At 47.4% G+C, this 21243-nt stretch overlaps 2 protein-coding genes across 2 annotated transcripts; one reads left to right on the plus strand and one right to left on the minus strand.

Annotated features, from left to right (window-relative positions):
- The first annotated feature begins 380 nt into the window (after positions 1-380).
- On the plus strand, positions 381-8102 carry LOC123146232 (putative disease resistance protein RGA3). Its single transcript, XM_044565840.1, has 5 exons — positions 381-745; positions 1980-3116; positions 3864-5353; positions 5517-5616; positions 7619-8102. Exons 1-3 carry the CDS (start codon positions 458-460, stop codon positions 5217-5219), a joined length of 2781 nt encoding a protein of 926 aa, XP_044421775.1. The 5' UTR covers positions 381-457; the 3' UTR covers positions 5220-5353; positions 5517-5616; positions 7619-8102.
- A 4344-nt stretch (positions 8103-12446) lies between these two features.
- LOC123142783 (uncharacterized) lies at positions 12447-18791 on the minus strand. Its single transcript, XM_044561537.1, has 5 exons — positions 18695-18791; positions 14486-18480; positions 14059-14176; positions 12559-12772; positions 12447-12517 (listed from the first exon to the last, which is right to left on the minus strand). The coding sequence occupies exons 2-5, from the start codon at positions 17020-17022 to the stop codon at positions 12447-12449; spliced, it is 2940 nt and encodes a 979-aa protein (XP_044417472.1). The 5' UTR covers positions 17023-18480; positions 18695-18791.
- Between the last annotated feature and the right edge of the window lie 2452 nt (positions 18792-21243).

The following is a 21243-nucleotide window of genomic DNA, read 5'->3' on the forward strand; positions in this document are numbered from 1 at the left end:
TGTAAACTGGTTATGATTTTTTTGGGTTGAAGGCAACTGTGAAATCCCCAGAACTAAAAAAATTGATAGACTTAAAACAGCTCAAAAGTTATATACAAACCAAATAATGCATCAGGGAATAGGATTCTTCTCAATTCCTTTACCTTTCTGAGGGAGTTCACATTCTTTTCTTCTTCCTGGTTCCTTTCCTTTTTCCTTCACATGAAGAAATACTTGAGATTCTTTTCTTGACCCTTGCCTGCTGGTAAAGCTAAAGCTAACGTGTGCTGTGCTGTGTGCATTATCACAATTAAGCAAGGTAGACGATCCCTTTCCATCTCGGTGGAGCATGGGGCCATACATATGACCATGCATGAGTTGGTAACTGCATGCGTCATTTCTGGTACTCGGTTGCGTTCACATCTCATCCAATTGGCATACAACTTGAGAGAGAAAAGGTACGGTGAAGACGAACAACATGGCGCATGTAGCCGGTTTGCTCGCCTCGGCTGTGGTCTCAGCGGTGGGCAATAAGCTGGGTTCTGCCATTGGGGATGAGGTCACGATGCTGTGCAACTTCAAGGACGACCTCAAGGACATGAAGGACACATTGCAGTACATGGAGGCGGCGCTCAAGGATGCTGAGAGGCGGTCTGTCTCGGAGGAGTTGGTGCGGCTGTGGCTCAACCAGCTCAAGAACGCTGCCTACGACATCTCTTACATGCTCGATGAGTTCCAAGCTAACAGTGAACCAGCCTCCAGAAAGGTATACATATGCCGCCCTTGCCTTATCTCAATTGGTTTTGGTTAATTAATATTCCTAGCTAGTACAGAGTTTGTTGCTTTGGTCAAATAATTTGATTATTAATTATATTATTGTCCACAAAACCATGCTTGATCAGTGGTGGAGGCAGGATTAGTGAAATTATGGTGTTGGGGAGGGCCAGTTCGAGAAATCTGCTGCTCATGTGTTTATTAGGAACAAATCCATTGAATCCACTATGCTTGATCATCTGAACGTACTTTCCAATTTCAGCAACTGGTGCACTAGTTAATTGCAACATTTAAAGCATGAAATTTGTCGGTGCCCTTCTAAAAATAAAGAATCATGGGTGTACAAGAGGCATTTATAGCCTACTTAAATCTGGTGTACAAATCCCGACCGTAAAATTAGGTGTATAAGGGCCTGTTCGGAACTCCTCCGGCTTCCAGCTTCCCTGAGAAGCCCGCGAGAAGCCGCCCGAACGGTTCAGCTCCTAGAATCCCGCTCCAGGAGATCGACCAGCCCGCAGCACAAATCCCAGGAGCAGCAGAAGTGCAGCTTCACGTAAAGGAGGAGAAGTTGCTTGTAATTACATGGAAATGCCCTTCCAAAGTGCCTCGATGCGAACCGATTTCCTTCGCTCAATCTGTTTTCCTCTCGTTACGAGCCACCAAACTGGGCCTCAAAGTCACTTCCCGGGCTGCCAGCCCATGATGATGGAGAGGAGCTGCTCATCGATGCCGAACGCATTCTTCTCCCGTCAGAAGCTGGCGGGGGTTGGCTTCTCAGGAAGATGGCTATTTCGTGAAGCTGGAGAAGATCCAAACGGGCCCTAAGAATAAAAAATTGTACTACAAGGGAAGCTATGTTTTACATCCGTCCAAAAGTTTTACGTTAAATTCCAATTGTGTTGGGATTTATATATCTACCATGCAGCATGTAGTTACGGGTAGAGGGATCGAAAATAAAGGACAGCCCAGTGCGTGTAGCTCCCGCTTGCGCAGGGTCTGGGGAAAGGTCCGACCATTTTGGGTCTATTGTACGCATCCTTTCCCTACATTTCTGCAAGAGGCTGTTTCCAGGACTTGAACCCGTGACCTCATGGTCACAAGGCAGCAGCTTTACCACTGCGCCAAGGCTGGGGTAGAGGGATCGAAAATACTACATCTTATTAAAGCCGGGTGTAGTTGCTCCCAGGTTTTATATTATCATAATCACTTGTTGAAATTCCTTGTAGATGATTGGGAAGCTGGACTGTTTTGCTATTGCACCCAAGATTACCATGGCTTATAAGATGAAGAAGATGAGAGGTCAGCTGAGGAAGATCAAAGAGGATCATGAGAGTTTCAAATTCACATATGATAATTCCAGCCTAATAAATGTGCACCAGTTTCCTGATCCACGGGAAACAACGTCAAATGTCATTGAATCACTCATCATAGGGAGAGACAGAGACATGATGAATGCTCTTTCTTTGTTATCCAAAAACGACAACAACAAAGAAGATACCATAGTTCTTCCTATTTGTGGGCTTGGAGGCATAGGAAAGACAACTTTGGCACAACTGGTCTTCAATGATGCTAAGTTCAAAGATTATGATCATCGGGTATGGGTCTATGTATCCCAGGTGTTTGACTTGAAAAAAATAGGGAACTCCATAATTTCTCAACTACTGGAAAAAGGAAGCGAGAATCTTGATACACTGCAGTTGATAAGCCAACACCTTAAACATCTACTTGAAGATAAGAAGACTCTGCTTGTTTTAGATGACCTTTGGGAGGCAGATAACTCCCAACTGAATCAACTCAAGCTTATGTTGAATGTAAGCTCCAAGATGCAAGTCTTAGTCACAACACGCAACATAGACATTGCAAGAAAATTTTGTACTGTTGAACCATACATGTTAGATCTCTTGGACAATGACATGTGCTGGAGAATAATCAAGCAAAATAGTGGCTTTGAGTCTAGATCTGATAAAGAGCAAGTTGAACCAGTTGGACAGAAGATTGCAAGGAAATGTGGAGGTTTGCCATTAGCAGCTCAAGCACTTGGATTCTTGCTATCTGGAATGGATCTTAGTGACTGGAAAGCAATGTGCAATAGTGATATTTGGGACGAACCATTTTCTGATAGTACAGTGTTACCATCCTTGAAGTTAAGTTACAATACTTTGACACCATATTTGAGGTTATGCTTTGCATATTGTGGCATCTTTCCTAAAGGTCACAATATAAGTAAAGATGCTCTTATCCAGCAATGGATTTCTCTGGGTTTCATCGAGCCATCTAATAATTTTTCGGCCATACAACTTGGCGAGAAGTATGTTAGGCAATTCCTTGGGATGTCTTTTCTTCAGCATTCAAAATGGTGCATGGTGAGTTACCACGGCATTACTACCTGGCAGTATAGAATGAAGAATATTCTTTTTTACTCAATTATCAAATGGCATGCAACAGTTACTGTGCAGAAGCATACATACATCTTATATATGTTGACAGTTTGGTACATTAATCCATGTATATGTTTTGTCCTTAGTGGCAAATAAAGCACTCAAGATATTGGTGCACCAGATTACACTTGACACTCTTTCCTCTTAAAATTGCCCAAGTGTGGGGGAGCATATATGGACCTGCCTCGAGTAAAAACAAAAGTAACTCCTTCATCCATCCTGTTGTAGTTTACCCTTGTCAAAAACCAGCCCATTTGGATCACTACACATACAGTTAATGCATAGTATTGTATTTTGTTTGGCTTGTCAAATCCAGTCTATATTTGGGTGGACAATAATTTTCCCTAAAAATATGTAACACGTACAAGATGGAATTAATTAATTAAGAGTCTTGAATATGTGTCAGTAAAGTGCATTGGTGCACCCTAAAGTTATGTCACTCCTTCAGTAACCCCCTCCCCCCCTCCCCGGCGCTCTCCGAGAGAAATTGTATTTCAGTTCCCAGTTCTCTAAACACGTCCGCATTTGCACCACAGCCACTTTCGCCACTTACGGCCTGCTGAGTTGAGCATATCAATCTTTTTCTAAAAGGATCATGTCACATCATTTATATAAACAATACCATTCTCTTGACAATTTTTTTGGAGGAATTAATGCTATTATTTGTTTCAGCCATATGCAAAAACAATCTTCACCATGCACGATCTGGTGCATGATCTCGCAAGATCGGTCATTACTGAAGAGTTGGTTGTCTTTGATACTGAAATAGCGAGCGGTGCTAGAAGAAAAGAATACTGCCGCTATGCGTCTCTTACAAATTGCAATATTTCAGATTACCTCAAGGCGAGGAAGATGTCAACTATTTTCCCACCTAAGTTAAGGGCGATGCATTTTACAGATTGTGAATATCATGGTGGTGCATTTTCATTTCCAAAGTGCTTGCGTGTCTTGGATCTATCTGGATGCTCCATCACAGAGTTTCCAAGCGCTCTAGGACAACTGAAGCAACTGGAGTTTCTTATTGCTCCGAAGCTGCAAGATCGGCAATTTCCCGAGAGTATTACTCGGCTCTCAAAACTACGTTACCTAAACCTCAATGGACCAAATAAAATTTCTGCAATACCAAGCTCAGTTGGCAAACTTGGGAGTCTAGCGCATCTTGACTTATCTTATTGTACCAGTGTCGAAGTCATACCAGAGACTCTTGGAAGCCTACAAAACCTTCAAACGCTCGACCTCTCAGGTTGCGTTCAACTAGAGTCCCTTCCGGAGAGCCTTGGAAGCCTCAAAAACCTTCAAACACTCAACCTCTCACGGTGCCAAAAACTAGAGTCCCTTCCGGAGAGCCTTGGAAACCTCAAAAACCTTCAAACACTCGACCTCTCATTCTGCAAGAAACTAAAGTCGCTTCGAAAGAGCATTGGAAGCCTCCAAAACCTTCAAACACTCCACCTCTCACACTGCTTTCATCTAAAATCCCTTCCGAAGAGCCTTGGAAGCCTGCAAAACCTTCAAACACTCAACCCCTCAATGTGCATTAATCTAAAGTCCCTTCCAATGAGCCTTGGAAGGCTAAAAAACCTTCAAACATTCAACCTTAGGGAATGCGTTCAACTAGAGTCCCTTCCGGAGAGCCTTGGAAGCCTCAAAAACCTTCAAACACTCGACCTCTCATACTGCCAGAAACTAGAGTCCCTTCCGGAGAGCCTTGGAAGCCTCAAAAACCTTCAAACACTCGACCTAACATACTGCCAGAAACTAGAGTCCCTTCCGAAGAGCCTTGGAAGCCTCAAAAACCTTCAAACACTCAACCTCAAGAATTGCGTTCAACTAGAGTCCCTTCCGGAGAGCCTTGGAAGCCTCAAAAACCTTCAAACACTCAACCTCTCACGGTGCCAGAAACTAGAGTCCCTTCCGGAGAGCCTTGGAAGCCTCAAAAACCTTCAAACGCTTACACTCTCAGGCTGCTATAGGATAATGTCCCTTCCGAAGAGCCTTGAAAACCTGAAAATCATTGGAAGAGATTGAGGTTATGGATACACGAGCATCAAGTATTTGCCAAGGTGTATGCAACAACTCACCGGTCCCCTGATGGTACACAATTCTGACATCAGTGAACTGAGGCTGTTGTGTGAACCAAGCTTTCCCAGATCAAAAACATTGTAAGTGTTCTACCAATCTTTATATCTAAATGGAGCCTACCAATTAAGCTTTCTTTACACTGCTTGCTATGTACATATGTTGTTCTGTTTCATATAGTGGCTTGGAATTTCAAACTAAACTAAAATGCGCGTTAACCAGATATTGAACCTATCCATTCTGCAGGGACTGCAGAAGCACATGTGTGGTGTGATCAATCAGCTGAAGTGGTGGAGTATGTCTTCTCGGAAAGCAAAAACACTTCACGGATCAGTTCAAAGATGAGGTCTGAGCTCTGCACATGGTGACTTGAGTTCTTTACTTAGTACCCCCGTCATACACGAGTATGTTCGTAGACAACTATATATACTACTAGTACACTGGAGAAAACCAGTAGACTGGTCGAAAACCTATATATGTGTGGCAGTTGTGCTGTGAGCATTCAAAACTGAAGCAACGTTCGCTAGTTTGCACCAATTAATGCATAGTAGCTGGCGGAGGCACGGCGGCACGCCGCCTATTGGGGAGCTGGTGTGTGTGCCTCTGTTTCTTTTTGTAATGAGGGAAAAGGAGACAGTGGGTTCAAAAGCAAGCTGGTGGCGTGAAAGTATTTGTGAATTCAGTTGGTTCATGTGTGCTTTATTATTCATAATTGCGAGTCCTTGTTGCTTTATTGTAATTATTTTTCTTGCATAGCTAGCTGATTAGTTCGTTCTATGGGTGAAAAGTAGGAAGGTTGTATAATTTTATCTATGGATCATGTGAGTTTTTTTTGTTATGCTCCAAAAGTGACGGAAATTTGTGTATTACAGTAACTGCAGATGTAGAATATATGGATCATAGAGGTCATCTTTTTGTACTAATCAAGATAGATGGAAAATGATATAATTTTGAAAGTAGACGTTTAGCAATTAGATGTCATATTTGTAGTGTGGCAAAGGAAAGTATACCAGTAGATGCTATATTTTTAGTGTGAACGTATCAATGTTGAATAGTAGTATGCCTGGTCTATTATTGTCTCCCTAAAAGCATGCTAGATTTGACAACATTGCAATTATTGTGTTGGCAACTGAATCATGTATAAATTCAACCGTCTGTTGTACTGAATAGGTTAACTAAAAAAGAAGAAAAAAGGCATGTGTTGCCCGTACCCAAAATGCTACTCTCTTCGTTGTGTTTCTGTGACTCTGCTTTTCTTTTCTTTTGCTCTGAAACTCTGAAGCAGGCATCATTGTAAAACACTACTTCGGTGTCACCCCACTAAATGTAACAACCAAAAATATTTTCCTTGGGTTTTCAAAATTTTAAATGGTTCTGATTTGGATGGTTTATTAATTGGGTAATTTCTTTTCAAAAGCATTTCTCATCTTAGGAAAAAGTTTTGGTAGTATTTAAATTTTTTCCAAGGATGTGGCCACTTTACTCTTTTCAAATACTTCTAACTTTGTCCAAAAATTTATTCTGTCATGATAAATCATTCTCCTAGTCATCCTCACTCTCTAGGACAGTATCCAACACCTTTCCCTCTCCACAAAAATATTTTTCTATATTTAGTAAATTCCAAAGTTGGAGTTTCAATTATTCTCAATTCCTTTGATATGCAAAGGGCCTATATTCTCCTCAACTCATTTGCACTCACAAAAATTATCCTAGCTACTACACAGTACCTACACTCCAATTCACCAAAAAATATATTCTCCTCAAATTTGGCGGTTTCTTCGCTGGGTGGGATTTTGCTTCCCTCGCGTGCATATGCCTGATGCGTCGGTGGCAAGAATCCCCTGACTTGGAATGTTCCAAAAATATGAAATATCTACTAGGTCACACACAAAAGCAACTTCCGCAAAATCCAAACACTTGGGGTACATCTGATCAAAACAGATTGCAGATATAAAAAGCCACTTCTTTCCATCTTTTCAACTTCACTTTTGCTTCTTGGGCATCTGTAACCACCAACGACGCAGGCGGTCACCTGCTCCGATGGCTCCAACTGGCCGGCCCAGAGGACAGACATGGTGGAGTCGATACAGTGCGTGATCAAAGCAAATAAATGTCACCTGCTCCAAGGGCTTCAACTGGTCGGCCCGCCCAGAGGAAGGGCATGGTTGTATATGCCTGATCAAAGCAAAGAAAAGGCAGCTCACAAGACGACAACTTCCAATGTTCCACCGTGATGATTGTTTATAAATACATCATTTCTTCTCTGCTTCACTGATTCACTCTGATATACTCTGCTTCAGTTCTGAAACAGTCTTAAGCCAAATAATGTGATGATCCATCCATTTCAGGTTAAAGGCACACAACCTTACAGCCTTGTGTGCGCATACTTCTTCAGCCAAGGAGAGAAGCGGTTCACCTAACCAAATCTCAAGACTCAGCTTTGCTGTCAAAGCCAATAATGTACATCATCAGTGACTAGTTCTTTCAAAGCTCTGCTTCTTCTCGTCTGCTTCGTCAGGTCTGCAACCCGTCAGGGCTCGGCTTTTGGATTACTTCATCGCTGAATTCTAGGGTGACAAATACCCATTGCCTGTGAAGTTGGGACAATCTATGTTGGACTCTTCGGAAGTGTTTGTGTCGTGAGAAACTGAAGTCGGAGATCTCTCCTGTAACTTGGGAGAATCTATGCTGATCTCTTCATAAGTGGTTGTGTTAACTGCCATGAGGACATTAGTTATTTTTGTTCCTGATAGTAAGTTCGTCTTGCTCAGCAGTTTGTAGATCAATCCTGTTTGTTGCCGATCTAAAGAAACTGTGATAACTTTGCGGTTTGGTTCCTGGTCTGAATTTCTGTTGTTGTGATTACTTTCTGTCTGCATCCAAAAACTATGTGGCAGTTGTATTTTGAGCACTGAAAACTGGAAGTACGCTCACGTCAAAACTGAAGGAACGCTCAACCGTTTCTATCAACTTCTTATGATCCATGTGTATTTACATCAAGATGCAGATTTGACAGTTCAAATTTTAGGGCAGGCAGGTGAAGAGGTAAAATAAAGCTTCTCATGCTCAACTCAAAAGTAAACTAAGATAAACATTTCAGTCCATCTCTTCTTCTTGTTCTTCTTCTGCTTCTGCTACACCAGACCACGTCCCGCTATGGCAGCAGGCACTTCGGTGCTCTTCGTCCCGGCGACGGTTGCAATGTCAATTAGACCTATATATGTGTGTGTGTGTGTGTGTATATATATATATATATATATATATATTGAACCGGGCTTAACCCCTTTGCAATGAACGGAAATACAGCAGTTCCAGAAACATGTTCAGGGAGAAGGGAAAGGGAAAAGCGAGTTCAAGCACTGCCAGGAAACCCACCACATTCGACCGACATCGTGACGAATGCCATGGTGTGTTGTATCTTGGTGTGAGATCTTGTCGCAACTTCCATTTTTACTGTCGCAATCATATCGAATGGTGCTGCTCGATATTGCCTTCCATCTCTTCTGAAGGTTGTGAATCTAAACCAGAAATTGCTGTTTCCTGATTTTTGCTTTCCACATTGCCGTCAGGTGGTGATTTACTTCCTCAAATTGCATGCCCGCGGATTCTTGGTTGAACTCTATGCACGTGCTTACTGATTTTGTTCTATGTTCCTTCCATGCGTTATTATTTCCAGCCAACAGCAAAGAGAAAACTGCTATCACCAGTGAAACACAAACTCAGAATACGCATACTGCCCCTCTAAAAGCCGAATTACTGATAATGTGCTTACTGATTTCGTCGATTGTTCAAATCATTGTAAATTTCATCCATCACTTAACTAGAAGATAAATATGCAAGCATTGCAAGACCATGACGTGGACTGGGAATGTGCTGCTTCCCTCTATGTGGTGAGGTGGTGGTTGCCAAATTAGCAACCACATTACGGTTCCCTAAAGCAAGGATTATATTTATACATATAAAAGAACATGGAACTTGACCAACGAAATTGTTGAATGACAAGTCTAAGTCTTCTAGCTCTGAAATATTGCCAAGTGACGCTGGGAGATGACCATCAAATTAAATTGTTATCGTCCAGATAGAGATATGCAAGATTCGGGAGGGTGTCACCAAAGTTAGATGGCAATGTTTTCCCAAGCATATTGGAACTTAAGAATAACTTTTGGAGAGAAGACTGATTGTATTTGTACAGGGTTTCTGGGATTCGACCTGATAGCCTATTTTCTTCAAGGTATAAATGAGAAAGATTTGGGAGTTTTCCCAACTCATCAGGAATGGTTCCGGTGAGCTTATTATCAGCAAGCGAGATCAGTTGAAGCTGACTGCTGTTTTTTAGGCTTGGTGGGATTTCTCCGTTGAGATTATTTCCTTCAAGATATAATAACACTAGATTGGATAGGCGGCCTATATCGCTGGGAACTTCTCCTATTAGTAAGTTGCCGGACAGGTCTAGGTACTGTAGATTGGAGCAGTTTGTAAGAGTATCCGGAATGATCCCTCGCAGTGAGTTCTGTCCCAAGAGAAGGTAATTCAATCTTTGGAGACGGTTGAGATGAGGTATCTCGCCGGTGAAGCCATTCATGGTCAGGTCCAGTCCCCAAAGGAACGTTAGATTCCTGAGGGACGGTGAAATCGTGCCTGACAATAATAGGTTCCTAAGGTTCAGCTCAATGACTCGCCCAGGATGCTTCGGGTCGCTGCAGAGAACAACCTCCCAACTGCAAAGGGGGACGCCGACGTGCCATGATCTCAAGGCATGCCTCGAGTCGTTGGTGATGGCCCGCTTGAAATCTAGCAGCGACATCATGTCCGTGCTGTTGTCATGGACTGTCCTCATTGAGGAGCAGCGGATTTTTTTTTTGGAAAAGGGGGGACTCCCCGGCCTCTGCATCTGGAAGATGCATACGGCAACATATATAAATAAAATAGGTTCAACAAAGTCTAAGAGTCGTAAAAGAAAACAATGTCGAGCTCACATAGACCTCGACATGAAAACAAAAAAGTTATAAAGCCACAACCGGCTGGCAGAAATAAAGGTAGGAAAACTAATTGCCTATCCTATTACATGACCGCCATCCAAACCGGTTGAATATATCCCGCGCTACCATCTCCCACCGGACATATCCAGTAACCAAACGCTCCCTGGCCTCCGTCGGAGTGAGTAGGGACCACATACGGATCAACGCCGTAGCACGGAATACAACCTGCAAAAAATGAATAGTAGTTATTCTGTTAAAAGCCAAATCATTTCTGCAGTTCCAAATTGCCCATAACAACGCACAAACTCCTACACGAATGTGTCTAGCTGTAACGGACTCTATCCCATCCAGCCACGTTCCAAATAACGACCCGACCGAACTCGGAGGAGTAATGTTAAAAGCAATTTGCACTGAGCGCCACAAAATCCTTGCCAACGGGCACTCAAAGAATAGATGCTTAATGGTTTCATCCCGATCACAGAAACTACACCTAGTAGATCCTGTCCAATTGCGCTTAACCAAGTTGTCCTTTGTTAGAATAACCTGTTTATGGACAAACCACATAAACACTTTGATTTTCAAAGGAACTTTGACTTTCCAAACATGTTTGGAGTTAGGAATGACACTCGAGTTAATAACATCGATGTACATCGATTTAACGGTGAATTGTCCAGACCTAGTAAGTTTCCAACACAACTGATCGGGCTGATGTTGTAGCTGAACCTCCATCAGTCTACGCACCAGATGAAGCCAAGCTTCCCATCTATTACCAACAAGCACCCTCCTAAACTGAATATTAAGAGGGGTGGCCTGCATAATCGTTGCCACAAGCGCGTCACGGCGATGCACAATACGATACAGAGTTGGGTACTGTAATGCCAAGGGTGTCTCACCAAGCCAAGTGTCCTCCCAGAAGCGAGTATCGTTACCAGCTCCGACTATAAACTTTGTTCTATTAAAGAAGGCTGACTTAACTCTCATAAGCCCCTTCCAAAATGGCGAATCAGTTGGTCTCATTGTCACCTGTGACAAGGTTTTGGATTGCAGATACTTGTTACGAAGTATCTGTGCCCAAGTCGCATCAGTCCCAACTGATAACTTATATAGCCACTTACTAAGCAGGCATCTGTTCTTGACCTTAAGATTCTCGATACCCAACCCCCCCTGATCCTTGGGACGACAAATAATATCCCACTTGGCGAGTCTATACTTTCTCTTAAGATCATCGCTCTGCCAAAAAAATCTTGACCGATAGAAGTCCAGCCTTTTCCTGACCCCAACTGAAACCTCAAAGAAAGATAGTAGGAACATCGGCAAACTTGTGAGCACCGAATTAATAAGAATTAACCGGCCTCCATAAGACAGAAGTTTGCCCTTCCAACAACTAAGTTTCTTTTCGAACCGATCTTCGATACATTTCCACTCTCTGTTCGTGAGCTTACGATGATGAATGGGTATACCTAGGTAAGTAAAAGGTAAAGCCCCTAATTCACAACCAAACAATTGTCTATAAGCCTCTTGTTCCTCCTTGGCTCTACCAAAGCAGAACAACTCGCTTTTATGAAAGTTAATCTTTAAACCGGACAATTGTTCAAATAAACACAACACCAGCTTCATGTTTCTCGCTTTTGCCAGGTCATGCTCCATGAAGATGATTGTATCATCAGCGTACTGCAAAATGGATACACCCCCATCAACTAGGTTAGGCACCAAGCCACCTACCTGACCGGCGTTCTTTGCCCTGCCTATGACAATGGCCAACATATCGACTACAATGTTGAACAATATAGGGGACATTGGGTCTCCTTGCCTCAGGCCTTTGTGTGTCTGAAAATAATGACCTATATCATCATTTACTTTAATTCCAACACTACCTTTTTGCGTAAAGGATTCTACCTGGCGTCGCCAGGCCTCATCAAAACCCTTCATGCGTAAAGCCTGTTGAAGGAAAGGCCATTTGACTTTGTCATACGCTTTTTCAAAATCCACTTTGAAAACAACCCCATCCAGCTTTTTCGTGTGGATTTCATGGAGCGTTTCATGTAGGACCACAACACCCTCAAGGATGTTCCTGTCCGGCATGAAGGCAGTTTGGGTAGGCTGCACAACAGCATGCGCGATCTGTGAGAGCCTATTGGTCCCGACCTTGGTGAAAATTTTGAAACTAACATTAAGAAGACAGATTGGCCTGAATTGCTCAATTCTCACAGCCTCTGTTTTCTTTGGAAGAAGTGTGATCGTTCCAAAATTTAGCTGAAAAAGATGAAGCTGCCCAGCAAACAGATCATTGAACAAAGGCAACAAATCACCTTTAATGATAAACCAGCATTTCTTATAAAACTCCGCTGGAAATCCATCTGGGCCCGGCGCTTTGTTAGTTTCCATCTGTGAAACGGCCTCAAATACCTCTTTCTCGGTAAAAGGAGCCGTCAGAACATCATTCTCCACAACTGTGAGCTGAGGAACATCCTCAACCCTGGACTCATCCAGAGACACACAATTGTTTTCTGGAGGACCAAACAACTGCTTATAGAACTCAGTAATGTACAATTTTAGGTTCTCCTGTCCTACAATTGTTCCCTCATCTTGCTCAAGCTGAAAGATCCTCTTCTTTCGATGCTTACCATTAGCAATCATGTGAAAAAATTCAGTGTTCGCGTCCCCCTGGACGACTCTCCGTACCTTGGCCCGCAACGCCCACTTCAACTCTTCTTCCCTAAGAAGTTCTTTCAGCCTCAATTCCGCGTCCAGCTTGGTTTGAAGCTCCGCGACTGGCAGAAGCGTGGTTTCTGCCTTTACATCTAGGGACTGAATAAGTGACAGAAGCCTTTCCTTTTCAACCTTATAAATCCCGCTAAGATGCTTAGCTCATCCACGCATGACACTCCTCAAGTGCCTGATCTTATTCTGCCAGCGCTGAAGCGCAGTGATTCCTCCTGAATCCTTAGCCCACTCTCTAGCTACAAGATCAAAGAATCCTTCACGTTCAAACCAAGCCATCTCAAAGGAGAACACATTCTTGTTCCCCAAATGGGAGGGCTGACCAGAGTCCACAAAAAGCGGCGTGTGATCAGAGATACCACGGGATAAGGCCTGGACTGTTACTAGAGGAAACTTCTGTTCCCAATCGACACTAGCCAACACACGGTCCAACTTCTCATACGTCGGATTTGGCAGCGCATTAGCCCAGGTGAATTTTCTGCTCGAGAGCTCAATTTCTCTCAGGTTCAAACTCTCAATGATAGTATTGAACATGAACGACCATCTGCCGTCGAAGTTATCATTGTTCTTATCCTCACGCCTTCTAATAATATTGAAATCACCCCCCACCAGGTACGGCAACTGCTCGGAACCACACATCCGAACTAGATCAGCCAAGAAATCGGGCTTGAGCTCGGGCTGCGCAGCCCCATAAACCGCAACCAGAGCCCAATTAAACCCATCTCCCTTCGACCGCACCCGGAACTTGACTGCAAAGTCTCCCATAACCACACGGCGAACCTCAAGCATCTCGCACCTAACGCCGAGTAGGATTCCACCCGATCTCCCTCTCGGCGGCAAGCAATGCCAATCAAATTCAATACCCCCCGACAAAGAATTTAGAAACTGAGGCGCAAAATTATCTCTCCCCGTCTCCAAAAGAGCGATAAAATCTAAGTGATGCTCGACAGACACCTCAGCAAGAAACCTTCTTTTAGCCAAGTCTCTCAGACCTCTGCTATTCCAAAAGATTCCTTTCATAGTTCATCGTAAATTGTTTTTGCCGAACGCATCCTAGCACTCCTACGCACTGCGGACAACGGGTATACCTTCCGTTTCCACTTGCGCTTTGGGATAGCTTGACTCTGCAACTGGTCCTCATACCCAGTGTCAGAGGGGCTTGCCAAGCCTATCTCAGTAGAGACCTCCTCTACCCCCGCCTCAGAACTAGAAGGCAAAAGACCCGCACAAAAATTATCAAGCGCCCTGACCCCAAGCGCATCAACCTCCGAATCACACATGGGTTTAACAGCTGCAATATTGCGAATCATCTCTAAGGCCCGCTCAGCCTCTAGGTCAAGTAGATCATTAATAGAATTAGAAATTTCAGTTTCATTACTACCAAGAGAAACCCCTAGTTGATTTGCATTATCAAGAATCTCATCATTTGAAAAATGCAAAATGGAATTGGAAAAATTGACCGACATACCAGTAGTGACCTCGACCTCACGAAGCTTGGCCGCCCTCATGGCGCACCGTTGCTGGATGTCGTCCACATCCGGATGTGCCTGGAGACGGTCACTCACCCGGCGCCCCTCAGACAAGGGATCCTGGATCCCGCCAAACGCAATGACCTCCTCCCGAGAGATCGCGGATGGGGTACGGCCTCCTGCCTCACCCCAACCCGCCGTCCGAGCGCCCTGCATGGGCCGCCCCACAGTGGCACCAGTAGGAAGGGACGCCTGGCGCGCCGCACCAGACGAGGCCATCGCCGATGGTGGTGGAGACATAGCCAGGACCGCCCGTCCTGGCTCCCCAACCTGCACCGGAGAGGGCACCACCATAGGAGAAAGCTCCGAAGCCGCCTGCCCCGAGCCCACTCCCGAAGGCGAAACCGGCACCATCTGAGAAGAAGACACCACGGGAGAAGAAGCATCCGAGTCCTCCTGACCCGGACCTCCTCCCAGGGAAGAAGAGGACACGGGAGCCACCTGCCCCGCATCCCTGCCCTCAGCACAAAAAGAACCCGAGACCGCCTGGCCTATGTCTCCTCCCTGCACACGAGGCCCTGTAAGCTGCGGCGTCTCCTGAGGGGGAACCCCGCGCTGACCAGACGAGGGAGTGGCCACCTGCTGACTCACCTCCTCCGCCCCCCTGACCGCAAGTGATGAAACCCAGAGATCCCCAGAACCCGAGTCCACAGCATCCAGAAAATCCAAAGCAGGCAAAGCGAGCTCAAAGGCCTCCTCGGACTCCACCCGATCGCTCGACAACCTCGGCGGTGCAGAAAAAGGTTCGAAGGACCCAAATCTCAGCGACTTCGAAGGCACCGAGGAGGGCTGAGCAGCCCCATCCCCGGTCGTCGCGGTGTCGGACCCCGGCCCCATAGACAGCTGTCGTCCAGAGTCCTCGGCCGGCGGTTCCTGAACTCCCGCGCCACCGTCACCCTCATGCATATCAACATCAGACACGTGAGCCAGTGCAGACAACAGGCTCTCGTCCTCAAACTCAATAACCAGATTATAAATCCTGCCTCGATAAGCCCATTTAACCACTTCCGGCACATACTCAACATTCAAAATACTGACCAAAACCCGAGCAATCCCTTGAGCTCTGGTGAAAGTCATGTCCACACGCTCAGGCTTCCCCACAAGAATGCCCAAACTGGCCACAACCCGAGCATCCTGCAGTGGGGAGGAAGGTGCCCCGGAAAAGCGTAGCCACGCTTGCGTAAGCGGTATGCCCTGAGGCTCAACAAGCTTCCACTCCTGAAACTCAAGGATACCATCAGTACCCGGGACCTTACACATCCCAAAACTCAGCAACCGCTGCAGATCCTCCACAGACGGGCACTTGACCCTGAACATCTTATCAGCAAGACCGACAAGGTCCCACTGGAAATCCCCAGGAGCCAGCTCTCGAAGCCTCTGCACTATCTGTGCCTCAGACACCTCCCCTCTGGTGACCTTGACAATCCCCGTGGTCTTACTCGGAGACTCGTCAGACACCTCGTGCTCAGACGGAGACTCGAAAAAAGTGATCTCAGCACAGTATACTCCATACATCTTGAGTGAAGGGGCCTGATCACGCAGTAAAGGACATTCCCCAGATTCATGTGCCAGCTTACCACAGGTATCACACAAGCGTGCCACACACTCCGCAATGAAGTGACCCTTGTCTCCGCAACGATAGCATAGCATCTTTTCCTTCCTGCGTGCCCACTTGGACGCTCTATCAGACTCAGCCTTGTCCATCATCTCCGCGGACACATCAGGCAAAACCTCATTCTCAGAAACCGGAGCAGAAGCAAGAGCCGTCACTACCTCCATCGCGTGGGCGGGCAACATAGGCTCCTCTGCAGCCCCGTAATCAGTCATCTGCTCGACAACGACCGGTGGAGGCGGCGGTCGTGGACGGTACCGGGCCCCTCGCCCGCCCCGACCACCACGATGCCCACGGAAGCCACCACGCTGTCTAGCATCCGGACCAGAAGCACCCTCAACAAAACCACCCTGGGGGCCCAGAAACGGACGCTCGGCCGAACCGTCGCTCTGCCAAGCGTAGCCTCGGCCGCCACCCGTTGACGACGAGCCACGGTGCACACCTGCCCCATACGCGTCAAAACCATCGTCTCCCCATTGTCCCCGAGGCGCGGCATGAGCACCAGCCACAGGTTTGGTGACGAAGTTAGGTGGCGGTGCTTGCCTAGGCAGATGCCCCACAGCCCCCGTCGCCCCTGTCGTTGGCGGCTTAGTCGCCGTGCCGCCCCGGCCCGCAGCCCCACTAGTCTGGCCACCACGACCAGGCGCCGATCCTGAGGCCGCATTGACCGGTGCGCGAGCTCCGGCAGACACCGTAGCACTACGCCCGACGACCGCACCCGGCACCGTTCCGCCACGCCCTCCCGTAAGCGACATAGGGGGCACCGCGCCCCGGCCAGCTCCACAACCGATGGCCGCAGATGGCGGTGGCACAGCAGTCGCCGCACCACGACCGCCGCCCGGCGCAGTCCCAGCGCGACCCGTCACGGGAAGCTCGGCCGGTCTCTTCCCCGCCACCCCACGTCCCGCCATGGACGCTAGCGGGGGAATGCGACGCGCACGACCGCCTGGATCCGCCCGCCGATGAGGGAGGCGCCGCACCAGAACCCTACGGCGCGAGCAGGGAGAAGATGATCTGGGTCGACCACTGCATGCCTCCCTCACGTCCTTTTCCAGTAAAACGAGGCCCGACCCAACTGCAGTCCCTTCGCACTGGGCCACATACCCAGCCGAAGGAGGCCCAGTAGCCACCGGAGGCCCACACGCGCCAATCAAGGATTTCAAACGCAGGGCCCTCGCCGCCGCGATCCCGAGCGAAGCCGCCGGCGCCGCCTGCTACCGGCCAGCCGCCGCACGACCGCCCTTCTGCCGTCTGACCACTGCCGTCCACGCCTCCGGCGCAACCAGATCAAAAACAGTAAGTTTGGGAAGACTCACCTTGGGAATTGGACCCCTCCAGGGCCGAGGTGCGTTCGACGCCATCCTCCGATGCACGACACGCCGGAGCAGCTCCAACTTCTCGCCGGACTGCAGTCCGTTCCTTGCCGGGTCCTCGGGAGGGACGACCTTCTCCACCATCTCTGCCACCTCTTCCTCATCTTGGCCGGAGCAAGCCTCACAAAGAATATCCGAGGGAGTAGGCGAGCAGGTCATCGATCCTCCGGAGCGCCCGTCATCTACCTCGTCATCCCCGCTGTCATCATCCGCCAGCACCCAAAATCTCCCACCCACCCTCCGGCGATCACCGGAAGCAACTTCGCGGGCAGATGTCGACGCCCCCGGCTCCACCATCGCCATCGCCATGTACCCCGTCAAGTCAATCATCTCCGTTGCCTTTGTGCGTACGTCGATCTGCACGCAATCGCCGACAACCACGATATAAGAATCAAAATTGAATTGAAACCCCACCTCAATCACGTCGCCGTCCGGAAGGTAGTCGCCGGCGAGCACTTCATTCTCCAGATCGAGGAGCGCCATCCAGCGCGAAGGCAAAGTTAATCGAAGGCGCCCTTCGATCCATACGCCCGGATCCGACCTGTCAGCAAAAGAAACCCGCCATTGATTCCATCGTCTCTCCTCCCGTCCGCTGACAAGCTGCGGCGAGGCGACATGGTCCCCGCCAGATCCCGTCGGCCCATCCTTCCCTCTCGTCGACACCACCGCGCGAGGACTGAGAGAACAAGAACCGATCTGTGCCGGCCCCCCTGCGCCGCCTACGGGCGAGGAGCGCGCCGACCGCGGAAGATCGGCGATCGCCTCAGGCGGCCTCGTTTCCGCCTCGCTCTCCTCCGCTCTCATCGCTCTTGCATGAGATTTATATTGCGATACAGAAGTTTATCCAATGACAATCCAAAGGAGATGTTGAACCATTTTAGTTTCATTACAAAAGGATGGTGCCGACTCCACAAGAAACGAGCAGCGACGACAGTAGTGTAAGGATGTGGGCGAGCCTGGCCGCTTGACTGGCACATGTAAGATGGCCTCCCTTACCTGCAAGTGTGAAGTGTAAATGAGCAGCAACAATGACAATAATAGCATTAGATCGAGGATGCTGCCGACTTCACAAATGATGTGAAGAAAGAGGTTCTTCATCTATCACAGGCTCACAGCTAGCGTAGTTGACGCCAAGACCAAAAAGATGAATGTTTGCTTAGCAGTACTATACTTGATACTTGAGGAGAACAGAGTACGTATGGTATGGCACCTTTGCTCGGCCGGATCGCTCGGAACGGCGGCCTGCTTCCTTCCATGGTTTTGCTGCCGGCCGGGTGGTGAGGTGTGTGTGTGTGTGTGTGTGTGTGTGTGTGAGTTGGATTGCTGAGGCCGCAGGAGTTTAAAAACCCTCTACAGCATCATCACGTCCACAGACTTGCGTCTGAATTATCTGCAATTTTACTCACTGCCTTATCTGAAGGCTGTCCGCTACCGGAGCGAGGACCTCAAGTTCGTCAACCTTGTCAGACCGTTCCACTGCTCCTGAATAATTACTCTGGCAGGATCGTTCCAGTTCTTCTCTGTACTTTTCAGCCACAATCGGACAGAGATATGTCCAGCATTCGTACGTATGGTTTCTTTGTGACGGCCGTGCCTCCTGGATGTGGCGGGCGAGATTCAGGGACGGTTCCTGACATACGGGCGCAGTGCTGCAATTCAGGGACTGTCCAAATCGTTTGGAAAGTATGCGTACAGCATGAAAAGATCCTGATGGTTTTTTCTAAACTGTAGACAATACAATAGGAGTGGTCGGTACTAGGCCAGCATCACAAATCCTGATGATTTTTTCTAAACTGTGATTTTGATTCCTTTTGCTGATTGCTGAGTACATCAACTAATGTACATGTGGGAAACAAAGGGAGAGTGGCAAACATTCAAAAAACCTATGGACCTTAATGCTAGATGTGTGACCTCCTGACCCACAATGTACAGATATTATTGGTGTTATTGAGCAAATCTTCGATAGAAATTCCAGCTCCAACTTGTCTGCCGTGTTGTGCATGGTACTGTCCAAATCATGAGAAATTCTAGCCACACCTTGAGCATAGAAAATGTATGCATGGCAAGACCAAGACGTGGCTGGTAGACCATACACCTATGTTGCAGTTGCGGTGGAACTTGAATAGACAAGTTGCTCTGTCCATTCTCCTTTCAATCTGTCTAACAAGATTCTCCAGCCTCGCACAACTAACACATTTGTTGGGAATAAGCCGTGGCGGATCACGATGCGACGGGCGTCCGTGCGCTAGATCGGGTCCGTGGCGGTGTGACCAGCATCCGTGCGCCAGATCAGGTCCGTGGCGGTGCGGCCGGCGTCGGTGCGTCCAGATCGGGTCCACGAGGCTGGGTCATGGCTTGTGTATGTGTATCCCGGTGGCGCGTGAGTCCGTGCTCGCGTTTGTGTCCATCGTGTAGGTCTAGACCGGACGCCGGTGCGTAGCCGCGTCTATGCTCGAGTGCGAGTCGCAGTCCGTTGGCGTCAGTAGCGTGGCCGTAGTTAGTTGTGTGCGTAGTCATCGCTGGCCGCGTCATGTGGAGGTGGCACTTCTACGGGCGTGCCTCATGCGGTTAGGCCGCTGGGCAGTGTGCGCTGCGTCCCCAAGAGCTACAAAAGCGGCTGTACTCTGAGTTTTGTAACTGCGTGGTCTGTCCAACTTCATAAAAGGAAAAGGCGTTTGAGCGCCGTGGCGTACGTCGCCGGGAAAACATCAAGTCTCCAGTGCTTCGTCTACCTTCGTCCGGAGAGAGAGCGCCACCCAACAACATTCCAGTCGGCGGCTGTTTTTGCTCCCTCTGAAGGACCAACTAGCTTTCTATTAAGGAGATGATAGGAATCTATTGTTCTAAGTGTTCATACATTTCCGACGAAAATATAAATGTTATGGTGAGGAAAGAACTCTAGCTAGCGGCCTAGAACTATCTATTCGTCACAGACAATTGCACTGTCAAATCACGCAATTACTGTTCCTACTATCTTAAATAAATAAATAAATCAGTATGATAAAACTTCAGTGGTTGAGTCAGTTGTAGTGTACTAGTGTGGCAAATTAGCAACAGAAGCTCATGTTTCTAGACCGTAACACAAGCAGAAAAGTTTCACACACCGCCGCAACCCCTCTCGTTCTGCAGGCGAGCTGTCGCGGCAGCATCATGCGCGGACTGGGAGCGTCCCACGCCTCTATAACGATGCCTCCGTCGTGCTGAAGGTCCTCATCGTCCACTTTCCCCACAGTTTCGCTTTCCATTTCAAGCAGAGGGAGCACAGAAATTCAGAGTTGTCAGTAGATTACTAAGCGAGACTTGTAGCTGAAGCATTTCCTGCTCTGTTTGCACTAAATTAGCTGCTCTACCCACAGTAAACAACCTGGTCCTTATTCCATGGCTGTCACTGCTTGCATATGGCAGACAAGCTTCACGTTTCAGCAAATGGAGTATTATGGCATGTCCTCTGTTTTCAGATATGTTTCACTCTTCCTAAATCACTTTGAGACAAATCTAAGCTAAGCATGTATTCTCAACTGAACATACGTATTTTGCTCTGTTTTCCATGTGTTGTTATTTCCGCGCGCCAGCAGCAAGGAGAAAATTACAATGACGTGCCTCACCAATCAACACACAGATATGAAAATTCCTTATCTTGAAAGGAGAGAATGAAACAGTGAGAGTCAAATCTTGTCCTCCAAAATCCTAATTACCGATGACCAACGTGCGTCTGCATGGCCGACTGCAAATTATTACAAATTCCAGCCATTACTAAAC

This window comes from Triticum aestivum, chromosome 6D (assembly GCF_018294505.1).
Source record: "Triticum aestivum cultivar Chinese Spring chromosome 6D, IWGSC CS RefSeq v2.1, whole genome shotgun sequence".
Taxonomy (NCBI): domain Eukaryota; kingdom Viridiplantae; phylum Streptophyta; class Magnoliopsida; order Poales; family Poaceae; genus Triticum; species Triticum aestivum.